Raw genomic sequence first — 26,516 nt, forward strand, 5'->3', positions numbered from 1 at the left:
AAATATCAGAGACAAGACAGAAATGGTACGTCGGGGTTCTTTTTTTTTCCCTTTGTGTGTGTGTGTGTGTGTGTGTGTGTGTGTGTGTGCCTTTGCTTTCCTTAAAGAAAAAAGAGAGAAGGGGGAAAAAACCCACAAACCACACTCGAAATCCGTGAGCTTCTAGAAGGCCAGAGGGGGTGACAAGTTGGACCGCTGGGTCAGCAGACCCAGGTATCACCGCTTCCTGTGCATGCCAAGCTAAGATCTGCCCGTGTCCGGGCTGTCCGTCCTCCTGGTGACAGGCTGACATGAGCTTGAATTTCACCCCCTTCCAACACCCCATCTTCTCCGGCTATAAGCCAGGAGCTTTCTTGTTCCAGGCTGAAGTCAGACAAAATGTTTGAAACCATCTGAAAAGCCCTCATTCTCCCCAGCGCAGTGGTGTGACTTTTGTCCACGGACCCACACGGGGTTTTGTCAGCTTGGCACCTGGATCTTGCCCACTGTCCCCACTGGCGGCTGAGCCCCCCTGCGTGGCGGGCAGCTGGGGTCTCTCCACACTCCCCCGCCAGGCATATTTTGTAGCGGGGAAGGACAGGGCAAGGGCAGAGAGGGGCACCTCCTCCTTGCAAATTCTGGGAAACAGGCCACCCACCCACGGAGGGTGTGCCAGGAGGCTGTCCTAGGTGCAGAGGAAAGCGGGGTGGCATCTCAGCACCCCTGCCTAGGCCTCCTGCCTCTTTCCAGAAGCACAAGCCCTCCCTCTACCCCCAGAAAGGGAGCCACGGCCCGCAACGTGCTGGCCAAGCCCACTGCACTTCCCAAGGACCTTTCTCAGGCTCCAGATGACTCTACTAATGGAACCTAATGCAGCTCCATCTGGGGGTGGGGGTGGGTGGGGCGGGGATAGCTTTCAGCTGCAAACATTAAGCTTTGTCAATTATCCCCCAAACCCGCCAGGTTTATAAATATCCGTCTTTATTTTTAGGGTTTTCCTCCCCATCCTGAAGTCTCTCAATGCCCCCCCACTCCCCCCATACGCAATGGCTACACTAAAGTCACGCGAAGCAGGTGAACCTGGGGCTCCCGGGTGCCGCGCCTCAGAGCCACGTAGTCCCTGCCCATTCCTGCCTGCCCCTTCCCAGCCACCTCGCTGACCACTGTTTGGTGGAGCAATCAGCGAAGCCACAGGTCTCCTAGCGCCTGGCTCCTGGGAGCGGCAGCTGGAGGTGCGCTGTGCTCCAACACCTGCGACAGGCTGTTCAGTGCCAACCCAGAAGGCAGGAGGGGAAATCGAGTCACCCCTGGAAAGCTGTTTGCTGAGGGGAAGTGGATCTGTCTCCCCAACCCGTCCCAGGTCTAGGGAATACCAGGCAAAGCCCCACGCTCTGAGCAGCCCAAAGAAGAAAATGAGCGCACAGTGATGGCTCCAGAATTGTCCCCCCAGATGCCACAACTAAATCCCTGACATCCAGGGAGCTTCTCCCCTTCCACCTGGTCCTGACACCTCGGCCCAGAACCACAGCCCCAGTGTTGGGAAAAAAATGCCCCATGTCTCTGAATGGGGCCCACAGATATGTGAAGATGCCCGGAATCCCCTGGGGAAAAAGAAAGGTGCTTGGAATGCTGCAAGGGGCTAGAAACAGAAGCACGGTCAGTGGGCGATGATTCCTGTGCGGGCAGCAGGCAGGCGCCTGGCTGGCAGTGCTCTTCTTTCTGTGCCCACCACAAGGCCAGGGTCCCTGGGGGAGGAGGGTTCCCCCAAGGAGCCCAGCCCACACCCCAGCAGCACCCTCCAATGCCACACCCCGGCCACGCCAGAATGACCCATACCCCTGTCCCCGCAGAGGGTGAGGAGTGGGCCAGGCGTGGCCTCTCCTCGCAGGATGGCCACCGACATGACAGCACCAGCCCCCGTCCCCCCCTGGGGGGCCAATGTCATCGGCTGGGTGGCAGGAATAGAAAAGCGCAGGAGCTCACCAGGCAGGCCGGGTCTCCCGCGACGTTTTGTTTGCCTGTGCCCAATTATACCAAACTCTCAGGGCAATCGAGTATGGCGGATGGCTGCCCCCAGGGGGCTGGGGGGGGCCGGGGCCCCAGGCAGAAGTGCACCGTCATGGTGAAGGTGCCCCCCAGGCCCGGGCACCGGGCAAGACGAAGCTTTCTGGAGGGGGAAGAATGGAGACACAACAGCAGGCATCAAGAGATGCCTCTTGGAGGGCATTGTGGGGGGCAGGTAAGGGGAGCCAGCCAGAGACCCAGGCCCAAGTTGGTGGGCTCTAGGATTGGGGGATGGGAAGCAGCCGCCCCCCAGCCCCAGCTGCCTGCCTTCCGCAGCCCAAGTATCAGCTGGCAGAGGAAGAAGAGAGCTGAGGGACAGAAGGTAGGCGAGATTGGCAGGGGGAGGGGGCACAAAGGAAGGGGACCCTGGGAGGGGGAGGGGAGCTATGCAAATGGTAGAATCGACAGAGTCCCTCAGCGATTAATAAAAGCTCCAGCAGCGGCGGTTGGTATCACAGGAGTAGAGGCGCGGGCTGGCTCTCTCTTCTCACTGGCGCAAGGTGGCTCAGAGGGGGAAGCGGGGCACCCCAAACAAAAGGAACCCTTGCTCCCTGCACCCCAGGAACAGCAACAATGGGGAACATCAAGGGAAGACTAGAACCCCGGCAGCCAAAGTCCTGGGTGGGGGGGGGCGCGAGGAGACCAATGGGAACCCAGAGCAGGTGGGTCCCTGTCCTCGGGACCCTCGGGGACCCTCCGGCTTTTGTCCCCGCTTCTCAGAGTCCTAATACCCAGCCTGGACACCTCAGACGCCTACCCACCTCTTCGCGAGCTGGGGGCCAGGCTGGTTTTTCAGGGGTTTGGCCAGAGGCAGAAGGGCCCCACACTCAGAATGAAGACTCCCCCAGATGGAGATGGGGGGAAAGGGGAATCCCAGCTGAGCCCGAGAGGGGGAGGGGAGGCACCCCCCAGATGAAGGCGCTGGGGAGGTTTGTTAATTTGGGGGATGAGGACCCTAGGGGGTGGCTAAATTTGAGGAAGGGTTGCAGAGGAAAGGGCACTCAAAAGCTGCTTATTTACGGGGCTACTAGAGGAGGATTTGAAATCGGGGAAGAATCACTAAAGAGGAGGCTCCAGATTTGGGGGGGTGTGGCTGAAAAAAAGATTCCACTTTGGGGTGGATTCTCTGATTTGAGAATTTTGGAGAGAAGGCAGCCGAAGGAGAGTTCTCTGATTTAGGGGGAGTTTCGTGGGGGTAAGTGCCCAGGATCTGTTTGTGTGCTGACGGGGGGAGGGTGGAATTCTAAATTTGGGAGTGATTTCCGTAAGGAGCAGTGAACTTGGCCGCAACCCGGCCAAAACCCTTGCGCTCAGAGTATGGGCGCTCGAACTCGGAGGGCTTCCCTTCGGGCACGGCGCCCCCCCACCCGCACCCCCTTCAACCTGGTTCAGACGGCTCCGCCCCCGAGATGACGTCACCGCCCCCCCAAGCCCCCGAGGGGTCTCCCGGGGCGTGCAGAACCCGCGAGGCTGGCAGCTCCAGGGGCGGCTTCCCCTCTCCCGGGATCCCCACGGGGCCCCCAGCTCCGAAGGGAGGTCGGGGGCCGGGCGCGCGCGCCCGCCCGTCCGCCAGAGTCCCTGGGGCTGGGGGCTGCCTTGCCCCACCTGGGGAAACTGGGAGGGGGAGCTGGGGCCACAGTAGGGTGGGGCAAGGCTAAGGTAGCGGAAGGCTCCCCACCAAAGGATAGATGAGGCCGGGAGGGCGCTAGGGGGAGACAGCATTGAGTAGGGGGGTTCTCTAGGGGAGGGGGATTGGAGAGCGAAGGTGGCGGGCACAGCAGCGGCCCTGAGAGCACCGGCCAGTCGGTGCCCCCCTCGCTCCCACCGGGAGCCGACTGTCCCCGGCTGGTCTCCACTCCGGGGCGCTCCCTGCCTCCGGGACCCGGCCGGGGAGCCTGGCCGGGCGCCGCTGGGGCCAGCACCCCCTCCCCACACACGCGCGTCCTCCCTCCGCGCCTTTGCCCCGCCCGCAGCCCGGGGTGGTGCAGCCGGCGGCGCTGGGCAGCTTCCAACGCCGCGCTCCGGGCGAGTCCAGCCCAGCCCCCTCCCCCGCCGCGGCGAAGCCCCCCACCCCGCCCGCCGAGCCCTTCCTGCTGCCCCTGTCTGCCCCGGCCCAGCCCCTCAGGGGCATTGTTCGGACGCAGCTTGCCGGGCTCAGCGGCTGGGCGTGCAGCCGGCTGCAGCGGAGCATCCTCCAAGCACAATGGCCGTGTAGGCTTCCCCGGCACAAAGCCGGCGCTTTGCCCACTCCGCTGCCTCCGAGAACCCCATTGGAGCGCCTGCATTTTTTTAAATCGAATTCATGATTTTTTTCCCCCCTTACCTGGAGGCTGGCTGGGCTGGGCTCCCCCGGCTCTGCCCCGCTTCACATCCTGGCTGTTGCATGGGATTCGAGCGGAGCCCGAGCGCCAGCGGCTCGCGGCGTGCGCGCGCCGGCCGGGCTGCCGGGCGGGCGGCGCGAGGACACTCACTGCGGCTCGCGCTCCCCTCGCGCCGGCTCGCGCGCCCCCCCAGCCGGTGACGTCATCCCTTCCGCTAGCGCCGCCGCCGCCGGCTGGGGGCGGGGCCGGCACGGGCGTGTCACTGCGCAGCCGCGTAGTCGCCACGCCCCTCGGCCAATGAGGCGGCTCGGCGGGGTCACGTGGCCCGGGGCGTTTAAAGGGCTGTGGGAGCACGTGGGGCGTGGGGCTTCGCGCGACACGTGGTTGGCGGCGTCAGTCCGGGATACCCGTCTGTCCGCGGGTCCGCCCGCTAGCCCCAGGGCGCTTGGCCCAAAGGCCGTGGTGTTTGCCATGTGCTGCTGTAAACTCTGCCATGGCTCCCCAGTGCCCTCCGTGTAAAATGCAGCCCCCTCTGGGGGGCCCATTTCTCTGCGTTCGCACCCATCACTCTGCCTCCAGGTGTCCATACCTAAGCCAAGCCAGCTTCCTACAGTTCTTTCAATCTGTTCACTGCTGACTCAGGGCCCTTGCCCCTGCTGTTTCTTCACCTGGAAAAGTCTTCCCCCAAGATCTTTCCCTTCTCTTTTTTCCCGTCTCTGCTTAACCTGCAGCTCCTGGGAGGAGCCTTCCTTGACCATGACCATCAGCCACCCCACGCTCCATTCTCTGTGCCATTGTCCTGATTTAATTCTGGTCATGCTAGGGTGTGGATCTCCATGGGGCCTGGAGATCCCTGTGTCTTGGCCGCATGAATAAGGGAATGAGTGAGGGAACATTTCCTGCAGATTAACCACTTTACAAACATCTCTTCTAATTACCATCAGCTGCTGCCCTTGAGGCAGGACAAACCAAAGTAGGAACCCCAGCTCAAACACTAACTTGCCGTGTGGGGCCCTGCCTCAGCTTTCCCACCTGCAAAATGGGTTTGCTTCTCTGGGTCTCAGTTTCCCATCTGTGAAGTGGGGCAAGGTGTCTGCTGCTCACAAGAGAGTGTAAGGATGAAGTGTGATACTGTGCCTGCTTGGCCTGTAGTTGGTGCTTGAAAATGGGATAATGAGAAGAGGAAAAAAAAAGAAAAGAAAAACAGAAAGATTACCACGGAGGGTGGGAGGGCTCAAAGACACCAAACAAGATTGCACATAAAATTATTGTATTCTGAACCTGCTGGAAGGGTTTTATTTCTCCAAGATATGTGTTTGGAGAGGGCCTCATCCCCACAAAATGACTCAAGTTTAGAATTTGGGGTTTTTTCCTCCAAAACCATTGATTCATTCATTCCTGGCCAAAGATGCAGATATAAACAAAAGGCATTAACTCAGGGAACAAAATGAGAAGGCGGAAGTCATAAATAGGAGAAAAGAGAGGAAGAGAATGAATAATTCAACAAGGAACCTAAATTAAGCTTGGAGTTTCCCAGCGGCCAGTGCAGGTTTGCAGAACCTATTTTGTCCTCCTTCCTAGCAGTGTGACCCTGACCTAGCCATTGACAATCTAAGCTTGGTTTTCTCATCCAAGCAATTGGGAAACAGCCTCATCTTGAAGAATCAAATGGGATGGTCTGTGCACAAACGCTTAGCTGATTTGAGGTACACAGTAGGTGCTCAAGCCTTGCATACTCGATGGAGGTAGAGTGAAATGAGACTGCTGGCTCTGGAGGGGCTGGACATGGCATGAGCCACACTCAGCCCTGCCACCTATTAGGAGAGGGACTTTGAACAAGTCACTCAGAGGCTCACTGTTACCATCTGCAAAAAGGGTACAAACACATCTACCTCTGAGAGTTCTTGTGAGCGGCAACGGGAAACAGTTGTAAAATATGGTGCAGGAAACCAACCCATTCAGGCCATCAGTCTGTGTGCCAGGCTGTTTTTAGGGCTGGGGCACAGAAATAAACAAAAAGGCTAAAAAATTCCTGCCCTCCAGGAGTTGGGTCCAGTGGAGGAAATAGACAATATCTCACTTGGGGTAAAAACCCAAGTCCTCCTTGCAGCCCACAAGGTCCCCCACTGCCTGCCCCCATCACCTCCCTGCCCTCACCTCCTCCATCTGCACCCCTTGCTCACTCCATTCCACCCATGCCAGCCTCCTCACTGTTCCTTGCAAACATCAGGCACAGTCAGGCACAGTCCAGCCTCAGGGCCTTTGCACTGGCTGTTCCCTCTGCCTAGGATGCTGTTCCTCCTGCTTTTCCCAAGACTGGACCTTCCTTCAAATCTCTGAAAGACCCTCCCTGACCATCCTGCCAAAGTTTATCTTCATCTCAGTACCAGATTATTTATTACAATTTGGGACTGATTACTCTCTGGGGAAGTTTGCTTGTTTTCTGTCTGTCTCCCCACTTTACCTGTGCCTGTTTGTCCATCTGCCAATGTAGGATAGTAATAGTCTCTATCTCCTAAGGTTGTTAGGAGGGTGAAATGAGTTACACCATCTAGAGTCTAGAAGCATTGATAAATGTGACCACTGTCAATGGAAAAACCAAGATGACTAGCCAGGTGATCATAAATATCAATACAGGGAGAACAGAACATTCTAGTCTGATATTGTTGCAGCCTCTGGCCAGCCCCAGAGGGTTGACAAGTGTCAGAAGGGCATTAAAGATCCTGTAACACCAAACCAAGACCTCCTGCAAGCCGAAGCCTGTAGAGGAAACAGGAGAGAATGTTCTCCCTGGGAGCACGGCTTAAGCCTCAAAGTTCTACAAGGTGGAAAATACTAGAATTGGGAGGTGGGGCATAGTAGGTTCTGGGTCTCTTTTGTGTCTGCCAACCACAGGGACTGGCAAGCTGTGGATGTGACTCATTGCTTGTTGGGTGAAACGTTCAGTTAATGAACATCCCCACCTTTTGCAGGGGAGTGGTAGGCTTTCTTCACCCTTCCACCCTCCTCCTCCTTCCCTGACAGCCCAACCTCCACCCCAGTATCTCCCAGAACCTGGTAATTAGCTTCATTGTGTTTTCATTGAGACAACTCCAGAGAAACCATCAACTGCCCATCACGGTATGTACACAGGACTCCTCATGCCAAGTTCACGGAACCCGGCCTTAAATTATTTTTTTTTTTTTTTTTTTTTTTTGCGGTATGCGGGCCTCTCACTGTTGTGGCCTCTCCCGTTGCAGAGCACAGGCTCCGGATGCGCAGGCCCAGCCGCCATGGCTCACGGGCCCAGCCGCTCCACGGGATGTGGGATCTTCCCGGACCGGGACACGAACCCGTGTCCCTTGCATCGGCAGGCGGACTCCCAACCACTGCACCACCAGGGAAGTCCCCAGCCTTAAATTCTTACAAGCCATTTCCAAAACATCTCCCCTACAAACTCTTCCCTAAGCCAGAGAGTCCACTGTCTCTGTGCATTCCTTCAAGTTAAACATTTCCCTCTCTGTCTCTTCCCAAGTTCACTTCAAATGCCAAAGAGAAAAGGGGCAGATGGAAACACCCCATTTGCTGACTGGCTGCTCTTTACTGGGTTCAATGTGGGACCCCTTTGTGGGGCCCCTGATTTAGTTTATCGGGTAAGCATTAGGGCTCTGGAGTCAGAAAGACATGGTTTCAAATCCTGGTGGTAGCACTTAACAGAATTCAACATCCCTTCATGATAAAATACTCAGCAAACTAGGCATAGGGGGTATTTCCTTGACCTGATAAAGAACATCTACAGCTAACATCATACCTAATGGTGAAAGACTGGATGATGTCCCCCTGAGATCAAGAGAAAGACAAGGATGTCAGCTCTCAACAATCCTATTTAACATTGTACTCGAGGTTATAGCCAGGCAATTAGGCAAGAAAATGAAATAAAAGGCATCCAGACTAGAAATGAAGAAGTAAAACTATCTCTATTTGCACGACATCATTTGGTAGATAGAAAATCCTAAGGAATCCACTAAAAAAAACCTATTAAAACTAGTAAACAAGTTCAGCAAGGCTGCGGGACACAAGATCAATACGCAAAAATCCATTGTATTTCCTAAGCATTGGCAATAAACAAGCAAAATGAAATTAAGAAACCAATTCCCTTTGCAACTGATCAAAAAGAATAAAATACTTAGTGATACGTTTACTGAGAAATACAAAATTTTATACTATGAAAACAACAAGACATTGCTGAAAGAAATGAAAGAAGACCTAAATAAATGGAAAGACATCCCATGTTCATGGATTGGAAGACTTAATATTAAGATAGCAATATATCCCCAAGCTGATCTACAGGTTCAACCCAACCCTTATAAAAATCCCAGCTGGCTTCTCTGCAGAAATTGACAAGCTGATTCTAAAATTCATATGGGAATTAAAGGGACCCAGAATAGCCAAAACAATCTTGAAAAAGAACAAAGTTGAGGGGCTCACACTTCCTAATTTCAAAATTATTGCAAAGCTACAGTTATCAAGACAGTGGGGTCCTGGCATAAGGATAGATGGTCAATGGAATAGGACTGAAAGTCTAGAATAAACCCTCTCATCTATGGTTCATTGATTTTCACAAGGTTGTCCACTCAGTGGGGAAAAGAATGGTCTTTTCAACGGTGGCACTGGGAAAATTGTATCCACATGCAAAAGAATGAATTTGGACCCCTACCTCACACCATATGTAAAAATTAACTCAAAATGGATCTTAGACCTAAATGTAAGAGCTAAAACTGTAAAACTCTTGGGTAAAAACATAGGCATAAATCTTCATGATTTTAGACTGGACAATGGATTCTTTGGGGATGAAAAAATATTTTAAAATTAGATTGTAAATGATTGGTGATGATGATGGTGGTTTGTGAATATACTGAAAACTATTGAATTATATAACTCAAGTGGATGAATTGTATGGAGTGTGAATTATGTCTCAATAAAGCTGTCGTTTAAGAAACTCTTGGTTAAACTTAAAATCTTTTGCACAGCAAAGGAAACCATAAACAAAACAAAAACACAACATACAGAATGGGAGAAAATATTTGCAAATGAAGCAACTGACAAGAGATTAATCTCCAAAACATACAAACAGCTCATGCAGCTCAATATCAAAGAAACAAACAACCCAGTCAAAAAAATGGGTGGAAGATCTAAATAGACATTTCTGCAAAGAAGACATACAGATGGCCAAAAGCCACATGCAAAGATGCTCAACATCACTAATTATTAGAAAAATGTAAATCAAAACTACAATGAGGTATCATCTCACACTGGTCAGAATGGCCATCATCAAAAAATCTACGAACAATAAATGCTGGAGAGGGTGTGGAGAAAAGGGAACCCTCTTACACTGTTGGCGCGAATGTAAATTGGTACAACCATCATGGAGAACAGCATGGAAGTTTCTTAAAAAAAACTGTAATAAAAATAGAGCTACCATATGATCTAGCTATCCCACTCCTGCGCATATATCTGGAGAAAACCGTAATTCAAAAAGATACACGCACCCCAGTGTTCATTGCAGCACTATTCACAATAGCCAGGATGTGGAAGCAACCTAAGTGTCCATCGACAGAGGAATGGATAAAGAAGAAGTGGTACATATACAATGGAATATTACTCAGCCACAAAAAAGAATGAAATAATGTCATTTGCAGCAACATGGATGGACCTAGAGATTATCAGATTAAGTGAAGTATGTCAGACAAAGAAGAAAACCATACAATATCACTTATAAGTGGAAGCTAAAATATGACACAAATGAACTTACTTACAAAACAGAAACAAACTCACAGATAGAGAGCAAACTTATGGTTACCAAAGTGGATAGTGGGGGTGGGGGGAAGAGATAAATTAGGAGTTTGGGATTAACATATACACACTACTATATATAAAATAGGTAAGCAAAAAGGACCTACTGTATAACAGTGGGAACTATACTCAATAACTTTTTTTTTTTTTTTTTTTTTTTTTTGTGGTACGTGGGCCTCTAACTGTTGTGGCCTCTCCCGTTGCGGAGCATAGGCTCCAGACGCGCAGGCTCAGCGGCCATGGCTCACGGGCCCAGCCGCTCCGCGGCACGTGGGATCTTCCTGGACCGGGGCACGAACCTGTGCTCCCTGCATTGGCAGGCAGAGTCTCAACCACTGCGCCACCAGGGAAGCCCTACTCAATAACTTTTAATAGCCTATAATGGAAAATAATCTGGGAAAGAATATATACATACACGTATAACTGAATCACTTTGCTGTACACTTGAAACTAACACATTGTAAATTAACTATACTTCAATTTTTAAGAAGACATTAAAACACACAAACAAAAACACTTGGTTATGCCACCTCTGTGTTACATGACTCTGAGCAAACCATGTGTGTCTCTGTTATTCTCAGTTTCTTTGTCCTGAAATCAGGTATAATTAGACCTACCCCACTCAGGCTTTCTGTGAGTGTCAAATGAGCCATGTCACAGGAAATCATTTTGGCAAGTGTAAAGAAATACTTGAATCCAAGAGAAGGGAACAAGCTTGAATTACCAGGTACAACCCCACTGGGGACTAGTATACAGCTATGAAAAAGGATTGGTAGCATGGACCCATGAGGAAGGATCTCCAGGATAATTTGTTCATGATAAATGCAAGTGGAGAGCTTTGTTCCACCTTCCACCTTCCACCTAAGTTTTCAGCTTATCCTTCCTTATTTTAATATGAGCAAATGCATACATTTGCATATCTATAAAGCCAGTTCACCACCATCATGCAAAATACACAAAAGATGGGATGGATGGGTCATTCAAACATTTCTCTTAAAATGACATCTTTCTCTTTGTGGTGACAGAATAGTTCTGAATCTTCATTGTGGTTGTGGTTACACAAATCTGAACATGCAATAAAATGGTAAGGACTGGGCTTCCCTGATGGCGCAGTGGTTAAGAATCTGCCTGCCAGTGCAGGGGACACGGGTTCAAGCCCTGGTCCAGCAAGATCCCATATGTCACGGAGCAACTAAGCCCGTGCGCCACAACTACTGAGCTTGCTCTCTAGAGCCCGCGAGCCACAACTACTGAAGCCCACGGGCCTAGAGCCTGTGCTCCGCAGCAAGAGAAGCCACATGCACGGCAATGAAGAGGAGGCCCCGCTCACCACAACTAGAGAAAGCCCACGCAGCAACGAAGACCCAATGCAGCCAAAAATCAATAAATAAAATAAATTAATTTAAAAAAATGGTAAGGACTACACACACATCACACACACACACAAGTGCCTATAAACCTGAAAAGTCTGGAAGATGTCAGTAGAATGTCAGTTTCCTGATTTTGACAATGTTCTATGATAACGGAAGATGTGACCACTGGGGGAAGCTGGGTGAAGGGTACATGGACCAATCTGTACTGTCTTTGCAACTCCCTGTGAATCTGTAATCATTTCAAGATAAATGCTTCTCAAGGAGCATATTGGGTGGCTGAGGTGCGGTGTGCATGTTCTGTCTGCTCCCCATGACTGGGCTGGGCATGGGTGTTGCTTCCCTACTTGGAGTGCCTACAGACAACAGTATGCTAAACATTTTGATTCTCACCCATCCACGCAAGCTGCTTTCCCTAACTCTCCAAACCCAGCCGTTCTCCATTTAAGCTCTTACAGACGGTTAGTGAGAGAAGAAAGTGAGGCAGCCCTAAATTTTTGGAGCATGAAGAATAGGGAGCCTATGTGGGTTGGAGCCCAGGCCTCTATGTCTGGACCCCTCTGCTCCCCTGGCATTTTGAACCTGTATTAGTTTCCTAAAAGCACCACAGACTGGGTTGTTTAAATGATGGAATTCTACTGTCTCACAATTCTGGAAGTTGGAAGTCCCAAATCAAGGTGTTGGCGGGGCTGTGAGGGGAAGCCTCTGTTTCAGGCCTCTCTCCTTGGCTTACAGACGGCCATCTTCCCCTGTATCTCTTCAGATCACCTTCCCTCCATGCATGTCTGTCTCTGTGTCCAACTTTCCCCTTTTTTTAAGGACACCAGTCATTTTGGATTAGGACCCACATTGATGACCACATTTTAACTTGATTACCTCTGTAAACACCCTATTTCTAGATAAGGTCCCTTTTTGAAGTCCTGATGGTTAGGACTCCAACATAACTTGTTTGTGGGGGGGACATGATTCAATCCAGAACAACCTCACCCAGAAGATGACTCAGCTGAAATCCATCTAGGACTTCAGCTGCTGCTGGGTAATTAAGGGGCTTAGCATCCCCAAGACATACTACTAGAGACACCAGACCCTGGCCCATACATCAGGAGCACCCTTTGCTGATGGCAAGAAGATCCAGGCTTTCAGGGAGGCTGGAGATGCCATGCCTCAGGTCAGCTCTAAGGCCTGCCTGGAACATGGAGAGATCAAGGGACTTTATTGCACGGTCTTCCTGGGAACTCAATGACAATCTTCAAAACTGGCCTCTGTTACCTCCTACCTGGTGTAGATGTGGTCTCTGGACTCACCCATTTTAAGGGACAGTGGCCTGGATTTTCCACCAGGTGGGGGCTGAGTCTTATATCCAGGGCCCAAGGGACACACCTAGTCTCACCATCCAGACCCCCTGCTTCAACCTCACCAAGCCAGGGTCCTCCTACCACCAACACCTTGGGTCCCCAAGCATAGCACCTGAACATCTGGGTGGACCTAAGGTGATTTTAAGTTCTACATACACAGAGCATGAAATACCACAGAATCACGCTGGCCAAAGCTATTCACTTCTCTATTTTCTTTTCCAGGAGAAAGTCTTGGGTGGTGCTAGCTGAGTCATGAACGCCTGCCTGCTCACATTTTCTCAACACTTTTTCCAGGAAGGAGAGAGTTGGTCTTGCTGGGAGTCTGTGCCCGAGAATGGTGGTCACAGCCCAGATCGGATCATTGCCCTCGAATAATTTCAAGGCTGGACCTTCATCCTTCTTTCTTGTAAACTTTGGCCTTACTTATTCGTTGGATTGGTTACTTTTACTTGCTTTTGTATATTCATTTCATTTGCATCCAGCTCTAGAGAAGTGTGGCCTAATGTTCCTTTTTGAAAAAGAAGTTTGGTTACCCAGAAGCAAACAAGTGGACATAAAGAAAATATGAAGTAACCAATGGTCAAGCACCTCCTCCATGTTTGAGGAGGATTAAAGTCCAGGGCAGATTGAATTATCTTGATGAAACTTGGTGATGCCCGAGCAGTATAGGCCTCCATGAGACCCATTTTACAGATGAGGAAACTGAGGCTCCAGGAGGTGACATCACCAGCTCAGGGACAAGTGTGGAACAAAGATTAGCCTGACCGCAGAAGCTATACTCTTTCCTTCCCCGTCGGTCCTCCCTCCAGACGTTTCCCAGGCTCTTTCCACTTGCTGGCTTGCCCTCTCCGCCCCTTTCTGCCACCCCACAGTTTTGCCAACTCCTGCCCGCTACCTGCAGGAGGCCCTTCTGACTCTTCCAGCCCCCAAATCACTCTGAAAGCTGGGCTGAGGGCCCAGGATGGGCTGGAGGCTCATCAATCCCTCTTACAGAGCCAAGCACACCCTGGGGCTTGCTGAATACTTGTGCAGTGTGTGGGACCGTCCCTGTGTGTGAAAAGGGTTAACTCACGTCATTTGCATACCATGCCCAGATGCATTTTGGACATGCTGAACAGACTGCAGCATGATGCAGGGGCTTGGGGTAGGGGCGGGAGGGTAGTCCTTGAGCACCAGGAGAAGTGGATGAAAGGGATAGGGTTTCTTCTGGGCAGAGCTAGAAGGGTCTGAGCGGGGGATGTGGGCAGGAGTGAGGCACAGATCACCCTAACTACTAGGGGGGGCTTAGTTAGAGTGACATTCCTTTTCCCTATGATGAACCAATCAGAGAGGTGCAGGCATCCAGAGGGGTGTCCCCCCCAGGAGCTGTCCTCAGTTTACCTATCTGCAGTTTGGGTATATGGTACGTTCTTCCAAAAATTTAAGCGGCGCAACAATTCAACCAACCCTGGGTTAACCACTGTGTGAATTTAATCACATGCATAGTAGGCATTTAATAGATGTCAGAGTGTTCATTTTTCACACCTCTAAAGGAAACCAGGCCTCGGAGAGGGGACGTGGCTTAGCCAGAACACACAGTGGGCAGGACACACAGCAGACATGGATGTCCCAGCAGGGCTGGAGCTTAGCCCTCTCCCTGCCACCCTCTCTGGCTCCCACCCGACCACAAGTGGGATCGTCCTGGCAGCAGAGATGTGGCGCAGGATAAAACAGGAAGTGCTAAATAAATCCACTCGCCTGGCGTCCCAGTTACCCATGGAGCGCCTCTCCTTGTGCCTGGCACTCTGGGGCCCTGGAGGGGGGTGCTTTTCCTGTGCCCATGAGACTCAAGGCAGCTGCAGCATTTCAGACACGGCACACGGGTCCTCCGGGCTATGGTCACTGCCCTTGTCCCCCAGTATTGTCGTGACTTTTCTGAACTGAAAGAAACTAAAATATTGGGATGTTTCTGAGCTGGGAGCAGGCCTCCTGCTGAGGGAAAGGGGAGGGTCGCTGACACAGGATAACAGAATCCATCTGATGAGCATCTACTATGTGCTGGGCTGTGGGCTGAGAGCTTCCCTTGTCGCCAAGCAGCTGGAATCATCCCCGTGGAGTGAGACTGATGATTTCTGCCCATTTCACAGCAGAGCAAATTGAGGTTCAGAGAGAGAAGGGATGTACTGGGTATAGGACATCAGGTTTGATTCAGCTCATTTCTTAATCCATTCATGCATCTGACAGATACCTATTGGGCACCTACTGTGTGCCAGGGAGTGGGAACACAGCAAGGAACAAAATAGGCAACAATCCCTGGCTGACTGTTTAGAGGAAGAGATGGACATAAAACCAGATAAATAAATGCAAGGTGGGAAGTGCTAGGGAGGAAGAGGAAGTAGGAGCGGGGAAGGGTTGGGGGTGCAATTTTAAATCGGGTGGTAAGGGAAGGCTATGCTGTGATGAACAAAGGTCTGAAGGCATTGGACGAAGAACATCCCAGGTAAAGGGAACAGTCAGTGCAAAGGCCCTGGGGTAGGACCGTGCCTGGCATGTTGGAGGAACAGCAAGGGGCCTGTGTGTCTGGAGCAGAGTGAGGGGGTGGGGAGAGGGAGGAGGGGAGGGCAGGGAGGGGATGGTGCAGGTCATGCAGGGCCCTGTGGGCCACCTGGAGGACTTGAGCTTTTACCTCCAGGGAGGTGGGAGCCCTGGGGGGCTGTGAGCAGAGAAGAGGCAGGACCTGACTCAGGTGCTCACAGGCGCCCTCTGGCTGTTGCAGGGAGAACAGACTGTGGAGGGCGAGGGCGGGAGGTGCCTATGCTGGTTCAGGTGGCTGATGACGGGTGTCAGACCAGGGGGCAGGCAGCTTAGGGGGAGAAGTGGCCAGATGGGGGACAGAATTGGGAGACAGAGTGATCCTTGACCACACTTCCCTTGCAGTTTTTCTGGAGCCTGGGCAACCTGAAGGGACTGAATGGGGACACATTTATATTCTAGACCCCGATAAGGGGTGGTGCCCGCAGCCAGCCGCCTGAGTCCTCTGGTTCCTGCAGCTGTGCCACAGGTGTTGTGTAACGAGGTTGAGATGCGGGAGCCCCCGCCCCCCAGGCAGGGCAGCCTGTGCCCCCAAGCCTCAGTAACCAGGTGCCCGCTCTACCCTGAGCACCTGAGCAGAATTCCCCAGAATGCTGAGCCTGAGCACCTGAGCAGAATTCCCCAGAATGCTGAGCCGGAGACACCAATGACATCAAACCTAGCGGCCCATTGCCACTCCCAGTGTGTGCCACACCCTGCCGAGGCCCCAGTGACAAGCACAGCCAACCAGTGACTGGGGCTGGAGGCATCACCAGAAATGACATTTCCTGAGCACACTCTCTGTTCCAGACTCTGTTCCCAGCGCTTTCTGGTGACCCTTCACAGCCCTGGGAGGTCTGTGATGATACTGTTCCCACTTTACAGGTGAGGCATAGAGAGGGTGAGGACAGCCCAGGCTTCAGTGAGTCAAGCTGAGCCAATGCTGCCCTGTGGTCTTGGGTTAGTGGTCCCCTCTGCCCTTGCACTGCTGGCTCTTGTGGGGCCTGGAAGGTCAGTGGATTTCCCAGAGCAGAAACCCCTCCCTGACACAGGCCAGCTTGAATGCTTCCAGCGATGGGACCCACACTCCCTGTATGAGAGAGCTGCCTTGGTTTTGGACTATGCCAAGAGTTAGTTTTTCCTTTAACCCATCTGGTCTCTGACCTCTCCCTTTAACCTCCCTCCTTTGTCCCTGGTCCTGCTCTCTGGAGGCTGCTCAGGAAATGTGTCTCTCTTCGCCCTCCTCCTTCTCCTCTGCCCTTCCCTCCCCCACTTCCTCTCCTCCGCCTCCAGGCAGCCCTCAGCTTTCAGTCTAAGGAGCAGAATTGGAGAATCAATGAATTCCAGGGTTTGGAGTCAGACACACCTGCCACTTGGCAGTTCTGTGGCCTTCAGCAAGTCATGTTATCCCTTGGAACCTCTGTTTCCTCATTTGTAAAAAAGAAGGCAATATCCTGTCTTCGTCGCCCCTGTAGTCCCCATGCCCAGCTCAGGGTCTGGCACACAGCAGATACTCAATAAACATTTGTCAAACGAATGTTTTTCCTTTCAATGATTGGTCCACTGATTACTACTCGCATGCTCCAAATCTTACCCTTCTTTTTTTTTTTTTTTTTTAATAAATTTACTTACTTATTTATTTTTGGCTGCATTGGGTCTTCGTTGCTGTACGCAGGTTCTCTAGTTGTGGTGAGCGGGGCTACTCTTCGTTGTGGTGCGCGGGCTTCTCACTGCGGTGGCTTCTCTTGTTGCGGGGCACAGGCTCTAGGTGCATGGGCTTCAGTAGTTGTGGCTCGCAGGCTCTAGAGCGCAGGCTCAGTAGTTGTGGCTCACGGGCTCAGTAGTTGTGGCTCGCAGGCTCTAGAGCGCAGGCTCAGTAGTTGTGGCACATGGGCTTAGCTGCTCCACGGCATGTGGGATCTTCCCGGACCAGGGCTTGAACCTGTGTCCCTGCATTGGCAGGCGGATTCTTAACCACTGCGCCACCAGGGAAGTCCCCAAATCTGACCCTTCTTAAGAGCATTCCAGAGTAACCCCCTCACCAGCACCCAGCCAAACTCTCTCTGCTCTGCCCTCACTCTTCTTCCTGACTCACGGCCTTTGCACACGCTGTTCCCTCTGCCAGGGATGCTCTTCCCTCCTGCTTTGCTTTTCATCCTTTATACGGCAGCTGAGGAGTCCTCCATCAGGCTCCCTCCCTTCTCAAACAATTTGCATTTAAATCATTAACTGTGATAGTTAATTATGTAATTAACCGCTTAATATCTGTCTTCCCACACATTCTGTCACGATGGCAGGACTTTTTATCTGCTTTTTCACACTTGTAGCCACAGCAGCTTGGACAACACCTGACACATACTAGGTGCTTGATAAATGCTTGTGAGTGAAAACAATGAAGGACTTGTATTATACCACCATTCTGCCTGTTTCTTCCCTATGCTCCAGTTAACCAGTTTTTTTAATTGAATACATTCCTCCTAGCGAGGAGGCAAACGGAGAAAGTGGTAGCATCACCTCCCTGTTTTTGCACTCCATACTCCTCTTAATACCATCAAAATGTTTTCACTCCCCCCCCCCTTTTTCAGTTTTTCTCATTCAGGAGCAGAAAATGTTAAAATATGTTGATGTAGTCAGAAGTGTTTTAAGCCTTCAGACAATTCAGACTTGAGAATCAAGTGATGGCGAAGAGCTAAAAAAAATACATTCTCGCGTATTAGGAGGAGAAAGAAAATGCCATTTCAATAAAATCGAGGCTCGTTAATGCTGGAATATAAAGATAGACACTTCCTGTCCTCCACACGCAAACTTTACCCACAGCTGTGAGTGCCAGGCCCTGCAGAATGGCTGGGGCAGGGCGGCCACAAAGAGACTATAATTGCTCCGGAGTTGAAGCCCTACGTGTTCGCAGAGCCATGCCAAGATTGGATGAAGGTCACAGAGGATGTGAGATGCTGTGGGGAAGGAATTGTCCTTGGGGCCCTCCCAGGAGATAGGAAGCGGAGGGGCTCTGCCTCCAGGAGAAGGGATTCTCATGCCCTGTTGCCTATTACAGGTGGAGTCTTGTCTCGGTCAGGTCTTACACAGATGTTTATCCTCCTGGGGAGGGAGGTTTCTAGTGAACACCCAAGTACCCCTATGTAACCTTGGGCACATTGCACACCCTCTCTGTGCCTCAGTTTCCCTATCTGCCAAATACAGGCAATAATTTAATATTAAAGTTTTAACATTAGCTATGATTATTTGCTATTATTATTAGCTCTTCGTATTGTTTTTGTTGTTTCTTTTATAACACCCTATCTGCAGGGAGTATGCCCAGCCCCTGGACTTTTCCTGACAATTGCCCCTGCCCCTCAGTCCCACTAGCACAGCGCCCTCTGCCTCATTCACAGTGTTACCCCACCCTCCTGTCTTAAGAGATTAGACCAGGGAATCTGGCTGAGCCAATCAGATTCTTTCCTCTGGGACTTTGGAGTGAGGGCCCCAAAGCACGCAGAACATACCACTGCCTTGGGGGAGGGACAAGCAAACTGAAGAATAAAGATGGTAATTGCAGATCATGACAATTGCTACAAAGAGATAAAAGCACGGTAATATGATGGAGGGGTACGTGTGCAAGAAACTTTAGTCAAGGGGGCGGGGGGTGGGGGACCTCTCTGAAAGGCTAAGAGATGGCACGCAGAGCAGAGGGTACAGCAAAGGCAAAGGCAGGGCAAAGAGTTTGAATTTCATCCTTGGGGCAATGAAAAGAAACTGAAGGGATTTTTAACAGGAAAGGGATTAAATTTGTGGCTTAAGAATGTCAATCTAGAAGACGAAGAAGCAACATTTCCTGAAAAGAGCCAGCCTGTGTTTAACCCACAGCCCCGACTGCACATCTGCTCATTGATGGGAAGTTGCTGCTTGGGGTCTGTGTTAAGAAGGATTCTGAGCCTGAGTCCCAGTTCTGCAGGGAAAGGAGTGCTGCAATCTATTAGTGATGCCTGGGTCCTGTCTCCTTGTGATAGAGTTCTGTTATTGGTTAGTGATGTCTGTCACAGGCAACTGAACAGACTATGGTTGTCTGTATGTTACATGTTTGCTGTCCAGGGTTAAGAGACTGCTTCTGCTCAGAGAAAATTCTCTACACCCTCCTGGGAAGGACAGTAAGATGGATCCTGGACCCAGACAGACAGGGTTCAGTTTTTGGCCTGAGTGCCCCCTCCTTGTGCGGCTTCGGGTAAGTTGCTTTCTTACACCGAGCTTCATTCCCTCCTCTGGGAAGAAGGAGCAGAAATCTCACCCTACGGACTTAGTCTGTGGATTGTATGAAGGGGAATGTGGGACATCCTGCCATGCAGTAGGACTTGGCTGTAGTGGATATTGGCCTCACCAGGCCCCCCTTGCTGCGGCCCAGGTTCTGAAGCTGAATCCATTTTATTTCCAGACCCAATTCCAGGGTTGGTTCCAACTCTGTCCCCCAGACCTTGGCAGATACCCTAAGCTGCGTCTTGCACCTGGGTTCTGTCCCCAGAGCTGCCAGAGCCTTGGCATCCATCACCCACAGACATGCCCCCACCTGGTGACGGTGTGCATGAAACAAAGTAGGCACAGGGACAGATGGCCTGGGACTCTCGTGGAGGGGGAGGTTTCCCACACCTGGCCTCCACTGGCTGCCCCCCAAACTGGGCCCACCAGGGAGGGTTCTCCTTGCCAACTGAAGTGGGGACTGTCCCAATGCCTGGCTGCCTCCCAGCTCTTGGCCTGCTCTCCCACCATCAGCATTTATGTTTGCAGGTGGCTGGGGCCACTTTGCCTCCCCTGTTATTGGCACGGACAGAGGGATTTGGGGGTACTCTGAGGAGTGGGGGACACCACGAATGCATATTGCTGGGGCCTGACCCAAGGGTGACTTTGGAAAGCAGTAAATGTGCAGGAGGAGACAGGGTGAAACCAACCTGGGGAACAGGAGGCAGAAGCAGCCTCTCCCAGCTCCCTCCCCACCCCTGCCCTGGCCCCTCGACACTCCATCCTCCGCTCAGCAACCAGAGGGACATTTTTTTTCCCACACCATGGGGGATGTGGGATCTTAGTTCCCCCACCAGGGATAGAACCCGTGCCCCCTGCATTGGAAGCCCGGAGTCTTAACCACTGGACCACCAGGGAAGTCCCCAGAGGGGGCATTTAAAAACACAAACTGTATCCTCTCCTTCCTCTGCTTGGATCCTTTTGTGGCTGCTTTTGCCCCCGGGGCTAAATCCCAGACTCTTTCCACTGCCTAGGAGGCCCCCACACCCCCTGAGCCATCCTCTTCCTGTTCATTCCCCTCCCCCATCTGGCCCCCATTCCAGGCTAAACTCTGAGTCTCTGAACTTGCTTCATGCTTCTCACAGGCCAACCTTGGTCTCACCTCCAGACCTTTGTGCATGCTGTTCCTCTACCCAAAGTGCTTTTCCCTCCCCTTCACCTGGCCAACTCTTCAAGTCTCAGCTTCAATGTCACCTCTTTAAGGAAGCCCCCCTTGATGACGTCCCCCGACCCCAGTCTGGGTTAGATGCCCCTCCCTGTGTGTCTACCATCAAAGCTCCGATCGCCTGTTGAGCCCCAGCTCCTAGTATGCATCATCTCGATGGAATTTTCACCCCTCCAGGGAGTCACCTCCGTGAGGGTCCCCATGACTCAGGTACCAGAACACAGGTCTGCCTGGCTGGCTAGGGTTTGAAACCTAGCTGTTCCACCCATGCACCGTACGACTTTGGATCAGTGACCTCACCCATCTTGGATCCTGTTCTCTCATCTGCAGATCATGACTGCAGGTGGGGCTTGTTCAATGAGTGACTCAAAAATAAATGAAGGAATGGGACTTCCCTGGTGGTCCAATGGTTAAGACTCCACGCTCCCAGTGCAGGGGGCCTGGGGTTCGATCCCTGGTCAGGGAACTAGATACTGCTATGCCTCAACTAAAGATCCCGCATGCTGCAACTAAGGCCCGGCACAGCCAAATAAATAAATAAATATTTAGGAAAAAGAAAAAAAAGAAGGAATGGATGAACGAATAAACGAATGAATTGTGCTTGTCAGCCTGTTTCACACACGTCAGCCAGGGGCGTCTCTTTAAAACCTGAATCAGAAGATCCTGTCACTCCTGCACCAAATCCTTCCATAAGTCCAGTACCCTCTCAATAAAGTCCACATTCCTCCCCGCGGCCCACAAGGCCCTGCACCACCTGCCCCCATCCCCTCCCTGCCCTCCCCTCCTCCCTCTCTCCCCCTCGCTCACTCTGCTCCAGAACATGGGCCTCCTCCCTGTTCCTCCAACATTCCAGGCACAGTCCTGCCCCAGGGCCTTTGCACATGCTGTACCCACTGCCTGACACACTGTTTCCCAAACTCTTGGCCAAACCTAACTTAACCGTCACCTCTGCTGAGAAGCCTTCCTTGATCACCCTATCTGAGCACATGCCCAATTATTCTCTGCCCCGTTCATTTTCTTCTTAGCTCCGATCCCCATTTGGTAAAAAAAAATCCCTGCATTTGTCAGGGATGACTTACCCGTTCAACGTCCATGTCTCCTGCTAGAGCTGTGTCACCTTGGACAAGCCTCTGCCTTCCTCTGAGCCTCAGTTTGTTCATCTGTCAAATAGGGGTATGAGCCACTAGGCAGTGGGCCCACAATTGGCCATCTTGTTCCCTGCTGCGTCTCAGCACCTAGCACAGCGCCAATAAATGAATGGATGGATGAACAAACAATGAACAGGTTCATTCCCTCTCGGAGCCCAAGTTTATCCTGCTTAGCCCCTCTCTAGTGGCCTCTCAGAGCTCTGTCTCTCTGGGGCCAATGAGCTGGGCTTAAGTGAAGGGGTGCTGGGTCCAGATGTCACTGTGGCAATTGTGTCCCCCATATACATCCCTGCTTCTGCCTATGAGGGAGGCAGATGGGCTTCTAACATCCAGTGGGTCTCGGCCGCTACATCTCTGTCTGGGGACATGCCCAAGCCACTCGTCAGAGAGCCCATGTGGGAGCGTGCGCGGCTGTTCTCCCATGTGGGTCAGGACGCTTGCGGCCACCTGGGCCAGCGTCACCCCTGTAAAATACCAACCCGCATCCCCTGCCACGTGTTTCCTCCTGCCAGCTGCCTCTTGGCTGTGAGTTTCAAAATCTGTCACATTGGAGCGGGGCAGGAGGGTGAGGCACATACAAATGTCCCAAGAGGAATAATGTTAATTGAGCACTTTCTATGTACCAGGCCCTGTTCCAAGGCCTTTATTACAGTTTCCACATCTAATTCGCTCACAGTCCTACAAGGTAGGCTGTCTGTATTATCAGCCCCATAGTATAGGTGGGGAGACCGATACACCAAGGGAAAACATGACTTGCCAAAGGCAGAGAGCTGGCAAGGATGTGTGATTGCAGCACTATCTCCAAAAGCAGAAAGAACATGGAAAGCAATCTATATGTCCATCCACACGGACCAGTTACAACAGTCTCATATTCCAAAAAATTGCAAACAGGTGTTCCGACAAAAACTTACACGCATGTATTCATAGTAGCCAAAAGGCAGAAACAGCCCAATTGTCCATCGACAGGTGATGGATAAACAAAATGTGGTCCATCCATATAGCGGAATATTATTCATGTTAAAAAAAAGAAGGAAATTCTGACACATGCTACGATATGGATGAACCACAAAATACTATAAATAAAATAAGCCAGACACAAAAAGATAAATGCTGTCTGATTCCACTCATAGCAGGTCCCTAGAAGAGTCAAATCAATAGAGACAGGAAGTGGATGGTGGGGGCCAGGGGCTGGGGAAGGGGGAGGGAGAGTCAGTGTTTAATGGGGCAGAGCTTCAGTCTGGGGAGATGGGAAAGTTTTGGAGGTGGATGGTGGGGATGGTTGCACGACAATGTGAATTCACTTAATGTCATTGAATTGCACACTTAAAAATGGTTAAAATGGTAAATTTGTTTTTTCTTTTCTTTTTTTTTTTTTTTTTGCGGTACGCGGGCCTCTCACTGTTGTGGCCTCTCCCGTTGCGGAGCACAGGCTCCGGAAGCGCAGGCTTAGCGGCCATGGCTCACGGGCCCAGCCGCTCCGCGGCATGTGGGATCTTCCCGGACCGGGGCACGAACCCGAGTCCCCTGCATCGGCAGGCGGACTCTCAACCACTGCGCCACCAGGGAAGCCCCACAATAATTTTTAATTTCAGAAGAATCGAAGCACTGACATATTATACAGTATGGATGAACCTTGAAAACCTTATGCTCGTTGAAAGAAGCCAGACAAAAAAGACCACACATTGTATGATTCCATTTATACGAAACGCCCAGAACCGCCCACAGAGACAGAGAGCGGATTTGTGGTTGCCAGGGGCTGGGGGAGGGGAGGGGGAGTGATTGAGAATGGGGATGGGGGGGTCACTTTTTGGGGGGATGGGAAAGTTCTGGAAGTAAATAATGGGGATGGTTGTACAACCTTGTGAATGCACTTACAAAAATGAATTGTACATTTTTAAGTGTTTAAAATGGTAAATTTTATGCCACGTATATTTCACCACAATAAAAGAAAAAACAGCTTGGTTTATTCTCTCAGTGGAGTAGTTGGCAGATGTATAAAAAGTGAGAATCCATGTACCCTTAAGAAATGATCTCAAAGATGTATTGTTAAGTGATAGCAAGGAAAGTGCAGGATAGTATTTTAGTACACACACATGTGTAAAAAAAAATCGTGAAGGGAAGAAAAATACACACACAGGTGCTTATGCGTGCACATGTCAACCCTGGAAGGAACACAGGGACCTATAAAACTGGCTGACTCAGGGATGGGCACTGGATGACCTATCCCCAGGGGGATTCCTTTCTCCCCCTGTGAACTCTTTTGTACCTTGAAAGGCAGAAAAGCACGATGGTTAAAAGCCCAGCTCTGCCTTTGACCAGCTGTGTGACCTTGGGCCAGTCACTTAACCTCTCTGTGCCTCAGTGGCCTCATCTACAAAACAGGAATGACGATGCCCACCTCAGAGGGCTGTTTGGATGAGGCTGTAATGAATTAACACCAATCAGGTGCTGAAAATGTGTCGGGGGCTGTAATACAAATAATAATAATAGCTGGTACTTATTAAGCATCTACTATGTGCTAAGAGCTTTGGATGCACAACTCATTTAGTCTTGAGGTTGGGGGAATGTGACCCCATTGTACTGATAAGGAAACTGAGGCTCAGAGAGGGAATGTGTCTTTTTTTTTTTCAATAAATATAATCATTTATTTCAATGGTTGATAATTTAAATGTTACCTTAAAAAAATCAGCCTGTTCACACATTTGTATGTTAAACACTGAAGTGATCAGAGAGGGAATGTGTCTCAAGGTCGCACAGCAAAGCAGGGCAGAGCTGGGACAAGACACTTTTGTGGTAGTCTCCGCTTCCCCAGCTATCCAATTCTGTCCATCTCTCAGGGGATGGTAAGAGAAACAGAAGTAAGTCAAAGTGATCTAACTAAAGAAATGTTCGATGCTGGTGCTAAGAGGTCTTCTGATCAAGGAGGGTATCAGTGAGCAGAGTTTGGGGTGCAAGGGGAGGGTGGCTTCTCTAACCTTGTTCAAGGGCCAGAAAAGCCCCCCAAAAGAATTTTCAGCTGATATAAATATTGTGGCTCCTGAGACTTGGACCCCAGAACTGGACCTTCAGAGAAGGGCTTGGTTGGAGGGAGCTCTTTCCGATACTGAGCACAGCCCACAGCTAGACAGCAGGGAGGTACAGCCTGGCTGGCTCTGGCCCATTCAACAAACTCAGGTTGATGATGGTGGGCAAGGCCTAGGGGCTAGGGGAGGTAGCAAGACAGGCCTGGAGACTGAATGGAGCATAGGGTCCAGCATGTGTAGACATTGAAAGGATGGGTGGAAGAATGGATGGGTAAAAACTGATGGATGAACGGGTGGGTGGGTGGATGGATGGATGCATGGATGCATGGATGCATGGATAAGTGGATGGATGGATACGTGGATGGATGGGTGAGTGGATGGATGGGTGGGTGGATTAATGGATGGATGGATGGACAGATGTGTGATTGGATACATGGATGAGTAGAGGTTGGATGGATAGGTGAGTGGATAGATGGCTGGCTGGCTGGCTGGATGGGTGGGTGGGTGGGTGGCTGGCTGGATGGGTGGGTGTGTGGATGGGCGGATGGACAGATGAGTGGATGGATGGTGGGTGGATAGATAGCACTCCTAACTGTAATGACAATAATCTAGTGATACCATCTCTGCCTTACCAAGCAGACTGTGTGCTGAGCACATGACCTCACCAAATCCTCAGACTGACTTTGGTGGGGGAGGTCCCACTGATACTTTCACTCCAGAGTTGGGGTATCTGAGGCTCAGAGAGGCAAAGTCCTTCCTTAAAATCTCAGTGGTGGGGACTTCCCTGGTGGCGCAGTGGTTAAGAATCCATCTGCCAATGCAGGAGACACGGGTTCGAGCCATGGTCCGGGAAGATCCCACATGCCGCGGAGCAACTAAGCCCGTGCGCCACAACTACTGAGCCTGTGCTCTAGAGCCCACGAGCCACAACTACTGAAGCCCACGCACCTAGAGCGTGTGCTCCGCAAGAAGAGAAGCCACCGCAATGAGAAAGCTGTGCACCGCAACCAAGAGTAGCCCCCCAACTAGAGAAAGCCCGCGCGCAGCAACAAAGACCCAACGCAGCCAAAAATAAATAAAATAAAAAATTAAATAAAATAAATCTCAGTGACGAACCCTTCCTACCACTGTCCCGATATTGCCCTTGTTGAGGTGACCTCCCAGTGTGCACACCAACCAGTCATGTCTCAGTCCCCAACCTCCTCTCACTCCCAGGAGCATCTCACTTGGCTCGTCCCTCATCCTCCTGGAAACAATGTCCTCACTTGGCCCCTGGGAACCTGCACCCACCTGGCTTCCCTCTGTCCCCTCTGTTGGACCTTCTCAGTCCCTCTGACAACTTCTCTCCTTCTCTGATCAGGTTCTAGGCACAGGACAGCCCTCATGCATCTTCTCTCTTCCTTTTCTTCCTGGACAAATCCATCC

At 51.3% G+C, this 26,516-nt stretch overlaps 1 protein-coding gene across 7 annotated transcripts in view; it reads right to left on the reverse strand.

The window, feature by feature from the left end:
- The window catches only part of PTPRS (protein tyrosine phosphatase receptor type S), a 161,244-nt gene that overhangs the window by 99,136 nt on the left and 35,592 nt on the right, over window positions 1-26,516 (reverse strand). For 5 of the 7 annotated variants that reach the window (XM_029216688.1, XM_029216691.1, XM_029216690.1 and 2 more), the window contains exon 3: window positions 22,000-22,155. In XM_029216688.1, coding sequence (XP_029072521.1) covers window positions 22,000-22,080 — 81 coding nt within the window. In that variant the 5' untranslated portion in view covers window positions 22,081-22,155. Of the gene's footprint in view, window positions 1-4,366; window positions 4,507-21,999; window positions 22,156-26,516 lie in introns of those variants that run through there. The other 2 variants (XM_029216695.1, XM_029216693.1) reach the window with 2 other exon arrangements.

This window comes from Monodon monoceros, unplaced genomic scaffold (assembly GCF_005190385.1).
Source record: "Monodon monoceros isolate NGI ecotype Baffin Bay Population unplaced genomic scaffold, NGI_Narwhal_1 Super_Scaffold_12, whole genome shotgun sequence".
NCBI lineage: Eukaryota > Metazoa > Chordata > Mammalia > Artiodactyla > Monodontidae > Monodon > Monodon monoceros.